The sequence below is a fragment of the Chenopodium album genome, chromosome 16 (genome assembly GCF_948465745.1).
Source record: "Chenopodium album chromosome 16, dcCheAlbu1.1, whole genome shotgun sequence".
In the NCBI taxonomy this organism is placed as follows: domain Eukaryota; kingdom Viridiplantae; phylum Streptophyta; class Magnoliopsida; order Caryophyllales; family Amaranthaceae; genus Chenopodium; species Chenopodium album.
Window position 1 is genome coordinate 32,428,417 of NC_137849.1, and position 10,741 is coordinate 32,439,157.

Consider the following 10,741-nt stretch of genomic DNA (forward strand, 5'->3'; position numbering starts at 1 on the left):
GTGCATTCTTATATAAAGTTAGTGTGTGAAGTTTGGCTGGTTAGTGAATCTAACGCCATCATAGTTAGCGAATTAATTCTGACACCAACCATAATGGAATTTACTTCGTTAGTGTTTTAGTGGTTACTTAATCAGCATCGATCAGTGTTACGAGGATTACTTCGTCAGTGGTACAGGGGTTACTCGTTCAATATTATAGGGTTACTTCGTCAGTGGTTTAGGAGTTACTTAATCAGTGTTAATATGGGTATTTCGTTTATTTACAACCGGCTAGACGGGTTGAATTTTTAAAAATATCGAATCGAATTTAGGGCTTATTAGTCGGGCTCCAAGCCTCCAACCCATTGAATTGCTTTTTGTTAAAAAAAAAAAAAACCGGATGAACATAAGCCTAGCCCTGCCTCCTCCTCCTTCTCCATTTAAGCTAACTGAACGTCGTACTTGACGTTCTCCATTACAAACTATTTGTTCTCAGCAGCTTCTCAGGTAACTTGTTCTTTCATTTTTTTTTATTTTTTTTTATTTTTTAACAATCATATCAATTTCACAATCTAGGGTTTAAACTAGATTATGTTTATTAAAGTCTTACTAGTTAATCAAAAAATTATAATTAATAGTTTAAGTATAGAGTATTTATGTCATGTTAGTAAATTAAGTTTTTATGTTTAATTAATTGATTTAATTTTATGTACTCTGCTCATGAAATGATTTTTAATTTTTTTGTTAATTATTATTATCAGTTCATAACCATCTTATGTAATGAGAAATTCTTTTAATTACTAACAAATCAATTATATAAGTAGTAGTATTTGATTATGTGTGAGGCTTCAATTGTGCATTTGGGTTATTAACTTTAATTTTGGATTATCTTTTATTATTAATTTGAGCATTGTATATCACTTTAAAAAGTCCCTATTACAAATGGTGAGGTTTTAAGATATTGAATTTTGTGAAGGTTTATTTTAGTTATAGCTTTGGTTTTATTCAAAGTTTAATACTTTGTATTCAAAGTTTTAATATACTTTGAATAATTTTTAGAAAGATAAAATATGGCTGAATTTTATAATTGATTTGTTAATCTTTTCTTTTCATTTTAGGGTGCATAAAGATAAAAAATAAAGAACACTCTTATATTTTGAGCGTCTCAAATCTTACTGGAGATGCCTGCATTTTCTGTGGCTAGTGCATGTAAAGCACCATCGACCTCGATTTTCAATCGTTCTGGACTTCTTCAGTCTTTAAGCTCCCAAAAATTACACACTCAATTGGTAACTCATAAACCTCTTTTTTAAATTACCTTGTGTTATAGAATTATGGTTATCTAATTTTGATATGGTACCAGGCTGCAAAAGTTTCAACAGTTTCAACTGACGTTGAGTTGTTGTCGCTGAAATCAAGCTCGAAGAAAGTTAAAGCTATGGCTGTGTCCGAATCGATTTCTACATCGCAGTTGGAATCTGCCTCTACAGGTTCAGGTACTTTAATCCTTCCTTTGTTCTTTTATTGTGCAAATGTTACTGTACTCTTCTATGTCTTTGGGTATTTACTTTTCAAATATGTCATATAGGATTAGTACATTCATGATTGAGTCTAGTAGAGTTTTTTCTTCGGAATTTGTGAAAATTCTGCATAATTTTTGATTTGATTATTTGTTTTTTTAGGCTCGGGGACAAAGCAGGTGTTGATTTCATTATCTGATAAAAGTGACTTAGCTCTGCTTGGAAGTGGGTTACAAAGCTTAGGGTCAGTTTTGCGCTGCTTTTTAGAACATTGCTCTCTTCTATTGTACGCATGCGGTGTTTAATTATGTTTCATAAATGTTGTTCCGTGTGTTACATGTTCTTGCCAAAAGTATACATCTTGTTTTTATCTAGGTAAGCTGCATTATTTTGAAGGGTCACACCCATGTCTGACTAGATAGGAAAAAGAGCCAAGTAACGTACGTTACTTCTGTATGAATTATTATTTCCAGTTATTTACTGAATTTAATTTAATTGTTATACTCAATTCTAGCTTGATTGGACGTCCTATCTGCCTGTGTAATCAGTTTACTGTCTATGTTCTTAAATTTATTTAGTGTGTATCTAATTCTCGTCCCTCTCCAAGATGCTGGCATATATCAGTAAGTATATCTTATCCACTTGTACATGTATATTTGTAAGCTGTAATCAGCTCACTCTTTATATACAAAAATAAAAGAGGTAGAAATTTTAGTGTCATTTTCTCCAAGATGTGGTCATTTTAAGAAATTTAAACTAAAACCTAAAACTGACTATTTCCGAGCTGTAGTGATGCTTAAATTATTTATGTTGGCTTCTAGGCTAATATTTCCTACTTTATGCTTGAAACAAATTTACTATCAGAAGTTGAAGATGAATTGCACCTCTGTTTATTCTGAAGCTTCCGAAATTTTGGAATAGTTTCAGTACAAAAGGATATTTAACAAATTAATTTAGATTAGAATAATGAACAATTTATGAATAGTTAATGTTTGTTGCCTCTTTTAATGTAGAGGTGGAACCTGGTTAAATTTGTTGGGTGTAATTATAAATATATGCAATCTTAATTAATGCTATCCATGGCTTGTGATGCAAGTTATAAGTTTTCAGATATCACTGTCTTCACGGTTAACCAAAATTGTTTTGAAAGCAAGGGCTCTATACATGTTTCTGTTACTATATTGTGTCATGAAGTACTCAGACAAGTTGTATAATGGCTATTTATGCTTCAGAAAAGTCTTCAGAGACTTGCAGTTGAATTAGTCTCATAATCTGTGTGTGTGTGTGTGTGTGTTTTCATTGTTAGTGTTTATTTGCTTTTCTGTTGGATCCACCTGATAGATGATAATGGCAAAAAAAAAAAAAAACTTTCCATAAATTTAATGTGGTTTTTTCCCATCTAGATTCACAATTGTTTCAACCGGAGGAACTGCAACTTCTCTGGAAAATGCTGGTGTGGCTGTTACTAAAGTGGAGCAGCTAACTCGCTTTCCTGAAATGGTGAGCCTTCTGTATGTTTTGCACAAAGCTCCTAGTCTTTATCTTCACCATATTCGCTTTTCTCCCAACTGCATGATTTTATACTTTGATGTATAAACGGCATAGTACTTGGTCTTTTAGTAAGTTCCATATGCTGTTTAAGTGCCTATTTGATATGATCTCTCTTCCTACTTGTAAAGTTAGGCACAAGTAGGAGAAAACAACATTTTACCCAGTTTCAAGTATCTTCCCTGCCCTATCTACTAAAACAGTAGATCTGTGTTCCTATGCCCACATTGCATCCGACAAAAGAAATAGACAGGGTAAATCACTGGAATTAATGGTCTAATTCCATGAAATAAACTTTGAAGGACTGCTGTAGGGAGTTTGTGTACCGGCAAATGTATGTCTTATTATTTTTGAGCCTATGCCGTACTTGTTTTCAATCGTTTAGATTCATGAAAATGCTTATGAAAGCCACATTTTCTGTTTAGAAAACTGGAAACTTGGTTATGCTCATAAGTCATAATCTCACTTGTAACTTCAGAGCCAACATAGAATTGTAACTTTTTATTTTTTATATTGATGATGATCCAAGATTCTCAATATCGGGCCAAAAGAATTGATTATTTTCTGCGATTTTGTATTCCCACATGTTTCTCATTTGTTTAGAGATTTTATGTTTCCATGTTTTCGCATTGTTACGTTTCCATGTCCCATTTCAATTTTCTTGTATTCTAATGTTTGATGCCTTTCATCCCTAGGTTCCTGCATAAGGTCCAAATTAGTGAATGATATCTACTTCCTTTTTCAAATTTACACACACAAAAAAAAAAAAAAAGGAATCTCTAGTAATTTCTTTTCCTTTAGCTACATCTAGAGAGATTTAAAGTAGAATTACTAATGCAAAGGGGTTTATGGGACATGTGACCATATAAGCAACACACCATACAATCCTATAACACAGCCATCTAGCGTTGTACAAGTTATCTTTCTAGAGAGATTTAAAGTAAGATAACTAATGCATAGGGATTCATGAGACATGTTATCCTACTTATAAATGCAAAGTAGGATAACTTATACAATCCCATTACACAGCCATTTAGCGTTGTATAAGTTATCTTTCTTACCACTGTAAACTGATGCCCTAGTGGTAACTCATAAATTGCCTTTTGTTTCCACACGTTTCTTGAAAGTCGAAGTTTGGCATGCATTGTGTTCTGAGTTCAATCAAATATTACCTGGTCAGTCAAACTCCCTTGTCTTTACCACGTAATAATGAATTTTGTTAAGGAAAAAATGCCAAAAATATTACAACTTTTGGCCCATTCTTTTTTAATGATACAATCTTTTGATTATTTTGTAATAATACAACCTTTAAGGGGTGTTCATTTTAAACAAGACAAAATCGAATTTTCGGTAAAATTTGTGGTGGGAGAAGGGGAGGGGATATTCCTCCCTTCCCCATCCCCACCACCAAAAACTCATCCCCTTCCCTTTCCTAACCTCAAAATCCACCGAAAATTCGATTTTGTCTAGTTTAAAATGAGCACCTCCTAAAGGTTGTATTATTACAAAATAATCCAAAGGTTGTATTAATAAAAAAGAACCGGCCAAAGGTTGTATTAGTTTTGGCAATTTTTCCTTTTGTTTTTCCTATTCATTGAAAGCTTATTATATATCAGTGCATCCTGATTCTAAGAGTGACAGATCTTTCAGTTGTTTGTTTTCTTGGAAGATATGTCCCCACACATACGTGCACAAACTATAGGGACATAAAAGGGTATAACACTCACTGAACAGACTGATCATAATGAAAAATCATTGCGTTGCCTTTTACAGCTGGATGGGCGTGTAAAAACTTTGCATCCTTACGTACACGGAGGCATCCTTGCTAGAAGAGACCTTAAGCATCACATGGATGCTTTAGAGGAACATGGAATTGGTCAGTTACACTCTAGATTGATTACTGACTTTATTTTCTTGTGATGCTTATATGGTTTATATAGTTTGATACAATGTACTTGCAGGAACCTTTGATGTTGTTGTTGTAAATTTATACCCCTTTTATGATAAAGTGACTTCTTCTGGAGGAGTCCATTTTGATGAGGGAATTGAGAATATTGACATCGGTGGACCTGCAATGATCAGAGCTGCCGCAAAGGTAATTTTACTGCTTGGAGTATGATAGAAATTTGGTCATTTGTTGCTCTAAATAATTAGTGAAACTTAAATGGCAATTTTTATCTAAGTTATAATTTGGCTGCAGACCAAGTTTTAAAACCTAGAATTTGTTGTCCACATACAAATCCTAAGTTGACTTTTCTTATCCGGTGCTATTTACTGACTTCTGAACCCCTAGTTGATATTATGCCTTTATGGGTTCAGTCATATCTTTCCTGGGATCATGTGATGCTCTCCATTTAATTCTTTTAGTTTTTGTTTGGTTGATTTGATTCAAAGTTTAATTACATTAGTGTTTTCACTGCTGATACAATAAACAGAATCACAAGGATGTACTGGTGGTGGTTGATCCACAAGATTATGCTTCTCTGTTAGATTATCTTAAGGGAGATCAGGATGATGAGCAGTTCCGGAGGAAGCTAGCCTGGAAGGCTTTTCAGCATGTAGCTGCTTATGATTCTGCAGTTTCAGAGTGGCTGTGGAAGCAAACTGGAGGAGGTATGTCTATGAATATGTAAATCTTGATGTTTGGACTATAGACAACACTATCTATTGAAAGAATCTTCATGGATACATTTTAAAATTAGGATTCTGATGGGCTAAAATCAAATTTATTTATTGTTGCTGTGTAAGTTGTAGGGGCAATCAGCTGCCTTTGCATTTGCAAAGCTTAGTTTGTAGAGGCCTCTTTGTAGTTAAATGCTACATTGCTGTCTAGGCAGGAGCCTCATCAAATGCATTATGGGTATTGATGTGGTTGTCTATAGACTGAAAAGGCTTTCAGTTCATTGCCTAATATGTTGTTTAGACACCTGGTTTTCGAAATTCTCCTTATTGTGCACTGTTTACTGTCATTTGTTACCTCTTTGATTTACTATACTGGAAAGGGTATCACAATTACATGTTAATCTCTTTGATTTACTATACTGGAAAGGGTATCACATTTACAAATGTTATGAGAGAACATCGTGATCATGCTGATTTGCTAGTTCTTCCAGTTAATTATTCCTCTTTCATCCTTAATGGTAATTTTGTTTATCGTGAACCCTTATTCACATGTGTATCCTCTACAATCATATGTCTATAATGTTCATCATAAATAATTTTAAGCCATTATTATAATCATCATTATGGATGAGACTAATATTCTTTCTTTTGTTGAAGACAAATTCCCACCCAGCTTTACAGTGCCATTATCCCTTAAAAGCTCTCTTCGGTATGGGGAGAATCCTCATCAAAAAGCTGCATTTTATGTTGACAAGAGTCTTGCTGAGGTTAATTCTGGTGGTATCGCTACAGCTGTTCAACACCATGGAAAGGTGAGACAAGTATAGAATTCTTATGTGCTCTGAATTAATGCCTCGAGAAGTTATCTCTTGCCCTAGCACTGAAAAATTCCACTCAGCATTAAGTATTCTGAGAGGTTTTTTTTTTTTTTTTTTTTTAAATTTTTTTTTTAATTTTTAATTTTATGATTTTATTATTATTTTGGGTAAAAGTAAATTTACCTTTGTCTTTATACCTGGGTTGTCCTGTTTACCCTTTGTTGCCTTTTAGTGTCAGACCTATTGTTTGGAACATAGTTCTTTTAAACTTGACCTAAAATTGACAACACTTTTGATGAAGGATTGTCTATGCTGTAGAAATTTATAATGCTTTAAAGTAGGGGTGAGCGTAGCAGGGTACCGTTTCGGGTCCTGTTGCATCAGGTTCCTTGATTGTAGGGTACCCTGTCTTTCAAAGTAAGCTTAATAGTTACTTGATTGTCTGAACATTTAATACAAAATTACAAATACTTATATTAATACCATTAATTAAACCATTAAGAGTAATAAGATGAAAAATGAATAAGATGAGGGAGAGAGGTAGGTGACGACTTTTATACAATTTTGATATAGGGCTTTTATACTTGGCTTAAATGATAGGTTTCGGTTTCATGTATCCTATAGAACACCTATACTAATAGGGTACCCTACAGATTTCGGGTCCAAAATTTTATTATTCGGAACTGGAACCGGAACCTATTGCAATAGGTTCCTATTTTTATTACCCGGAATCGGAACCTGATTTACAGGTTCCGGTTTTGAAACCTGCGGTTTCGAGTAGGTTCCGGTTTCAGGTGAGGGTACCTTGAATTTTTGCTCATCCCTACTTTAAAGTTAATATATGACTTCACATTTGTAAATTCACTCATTGGTAGTTCTATGAGATTTTGGTAGTGGTGTCAGGTGTAGGGCTACTCCCATTGTGTAACCCTTACTCACATGAAGCTTGAGTACATTGCAGACAGAAAGAAGAAACATTAGGGGTTTTGACCTCGTTTGATAGGAATTGAGAAAGGATTTTTTTTATTTTATTTTATTTTTTATTTTTTTTTTCAAAAATCGTAACCTTGTTTGATAGGAATTGAGAAAAGATTTGATTGTTTATGTTTTTTTCAAAATCGTAATTGGAGGGAGTATCATATCGCATTATCGCATAACTGAGTCACTGTCCAAGTGTCTTGGGTTGTTCAGACTTCAAAGCTTTTGTCTAGATGTTCTTTCATCTCTCTGTTTGATAACTTGGTTGAAGTCCTAGGGATTTTTGCATCACATGATGTCTCATAAATTTTGGGTTTCTCCAGCTAATCGAGGATTTTATGCAGCCTAAGAGAATCATCATATTTTTTCTTTCTGCAGGAAATGTCGTATAATAACTACTTGGATGCTGATGCAGCTTGGAATTGTGTCTCTGAATTCAATGATCCAACATGTGTGGTGGTGAAGCATACAAATCCTTGTGGAGTAGCTTCACGCAATGACATTATCGAAGCATACAGGCTAGCTGTCAAAGCAGATCCAGTTAGTGCATTTGGCGGCATTGTAGCCTTCAATGTAGAAGTTGATGAGGTAATCACTTGTTGCAGTTAAATCAGCTATGGTTGTCAGAATACATATATATTGTGGTAGGAATAGGTTTTAATGACCATGTGAATAGTATCATATCATTAAGGATTTGGCTCTACAAATCAAACTTAGGCTATTCATCATGAGGCAAAGCAAATATTCTACTAAATTCATTTTGACTGAGAAAAAGCATCTTTCTTCTTATCATTATAGTTTCATTGTCCTAAATAAAAAAACTTCTCATGATTAGGCCGTCCGAAAAAATAACAGGCCTATCAAAACTTACTGTCATAAAATGTATAAATCTTTTTAGTTTTAACTGTCTAAATCTGCAAAAATGTTTATGTCATTAATTTGTCTCTAGCTGTACCATCTCTACATGGTACTGGGAACTTTGAAGCTAAATCCATCTCGTGAAAGATTATTTTGGTGATACTTCCAACAATTTATGTAATCGTTCCTTGGTGCAAAAGCAGCTGTTAACGCTTTTCACTACTGCTAATCTAAAAATGTTTGTGCTGGTGTTCTGCTGGAAACAACTGTACTTCTCTTAAATTAATTTTAGGAGTGTAACTGCTTCTCTATTGGTTTTGAACTTCTTATCTCAGTCAGATTTCCTTAAAATTCATTTTTATAGCAATAAAGGACTGATTCTAAATGCCGTTCTTGATTTGAACACTTTGAAGGCTCTTGCAAAGGATATTCGAGAGTTTAGAAGCCCTACAGATGGTGAGACTCGGATGTTTTACGAAATTGTGGTTGCACCCAAATATTCAGAAAAAGGACTTGAAATACTACGTGGAAAATCAAAGACCTTAAGAATCCTCGAGGCAAAGAAGAATGACAAAGGGAAACTTTCTTTGCGACAAGTTGGAGGTGGTTGGTTAGCTCAGGAGTCTGATGATTTGACACCTGAGGATATCCAGTTTAAAGTTGTTTCTGAAAACACTCCAACAGAGAAGGAGCTAAGTGATGCACAGTTTGCCTGGCTTTGTGTGAAGCATGTGAAGAGCAATGCTATAGTGATAGCAAAGGTGAATTCCATTATTTATTCTGTTAATTCATGCATGGCTTAGGCGACTTTTCCTTTTTATTGTATTTTTTTCAAGTACTAAGCATTAATTGCACCAATGGATTATTACTCATAGTCAGAAGAGTTTCACATTTAAAACTTGCAATATTCTTTCTCAATTACCAAAATACTTCTTTGAAGTGGGTTTTAAAGGTTGGCTAGGCTTTGTTTCGTTGCTTGGTTTATGCTATAGCCTTGAAAGTGAACTGAAATGGTTGTTTATATACATAGTATTTTTCTTTCTTTCTTTGGATTTTATTTTATTTATGTATTTTTTTTTTTCCAGAACAATTGCATGCTAGGCATGGGTAGTGGGCAGCCAAACCGCCTTGAAAGTATGAGGATTGCTATGAGAAAAGCTGGAGATGAGATCAAAGGAGCGTCTTTGGCAAGCGATGCTTTTTTCCCATTTGGTAATTATCTTTCATATGGTCTGTATTTTCTTGTCTCTTAGGAAGAAAATATTCTTGCAAAGTTAGCCTGCTTGCAGTCTTAACTGTTAATTGCTATCCATAGGTGCTACGATAAGTCGTCGTTAAGTAGCTACGTTCAGTATCTTATATCTTGATGTATCGTTAGCTCATAGGAATGTACTTTGTACATGTTTTGAAGTTAGTGGAAGGTCAGATGATGGGCTTTAATACGATGTTTTGTGAACAGCTTGGAACGATGCAGTGGAAGAAGCTTGTCAGAGTGGCGTAAGTGTCATAGCAGAGCCTGGTGGCAGTATAAGAGACAAGGATGCTGTAGACTGTTGCAATAAATATGGCGTCTCATTAGTTTTAACTGAAGTAAGGCACTTCCGTCACTAACCCTGATGCTAGTTGTAGACATTGTTACCTTCTCCTTTGCCATTATAGTTTAATTAGAGGGGAAGATGCTCAAATTTTCTTGGAAAATAATGTTTATTCTCTTCGAGTCTGCATTAGTTGTTGAAACAAAGTATAAAATGACGTGCATGTTCTGGTTCTCGGCCATATCACTCAGGTTTAGGTAGTACTTCCCTCATGAAATCAGACTTGCAGGGAAGGCAAGGTCATGTATAATTTGCTGTTGTATCTCATTGATGCATACCTATTAATTTAGCCTATTGTTCTTAGACATTTTGCTCGTCTAGTTATTTTCTTTAATATTTCAGCACTTTATATAGTATGCTTGCTAATGGAATTATGATCATATATCTTTGATTATTCATTATCAAAAAATATAAAAAAGGTGAAGTTATGAAATACTAAGTATATAACGAAACTGCTCTGTTAGAACTTTTGAGACTTGTGGAAATAGAAGACCCTGAATCATTGCAATTGCTAATTACCAGATTGATCTAATTCTTTTTGAGAGCACATAATGTACCATATACTTCCCGAATGAATTAATGAGGGAGCATATCCATTATACTTCTAAATACTTGAGAATGATTTACAAATATCCAGCCTTTCAATTACTTATATTTCCTCCGTTTTTAAATAATTGACACGTTTGATTTATTTTCACCCTTCATATATTATTCTGCCCATCCTTTTTAGTGCCATATAAAAAATGAAAAAAGTTTTATGAAAATTTTTGTTAAATACGAAGTAGCTATTAATATAAAGTTTCATAATATCAACTTTTATATA

At 34.0% G+C, this 10,741-nt stretch overlaps 1 protein-coding gene across 1 annotated transcript; it reads left to right on the forward strand.

Moving 5' to 3' along the window:
• Positions 1 to 332: 332 nt before the first annotated feature.
• Positions 333 to 10,223, forward strand: LOC145586377 (uncharacterized). The gene is made up of 13 exons (XM_081643200.1): positions 333 to 486; positions 1,098 to 1,268; positions 1,343 to 1,475; positions 1,662 to 1,743; positions 2,903 to 2,999; positions 4,821 to 4,923; positions 5,009 to 5,142; positions 5,483 to 5,660; positions 6,327 to 6,481; positions 7,844 to 8,053; positions 8,737 to 9,084; positions 9,409 to 9,535; positions 9,783 to 10,223. Exons 2-13 carry the CDS (start codon positions 1,161 to 1,163, stop codon positions 9,932 to 9,934), a joined length of 1,827 nt encoding a protein of 608 aa, XP_081499326.1. The 5' UTR covers positions 333 to 486; positions 1,098 to 1,160; the 3' UTR covers positions 9,935 to 10,223.
• Positions 10,224 to 10,741: the final 518 nt, after the last annotated feature.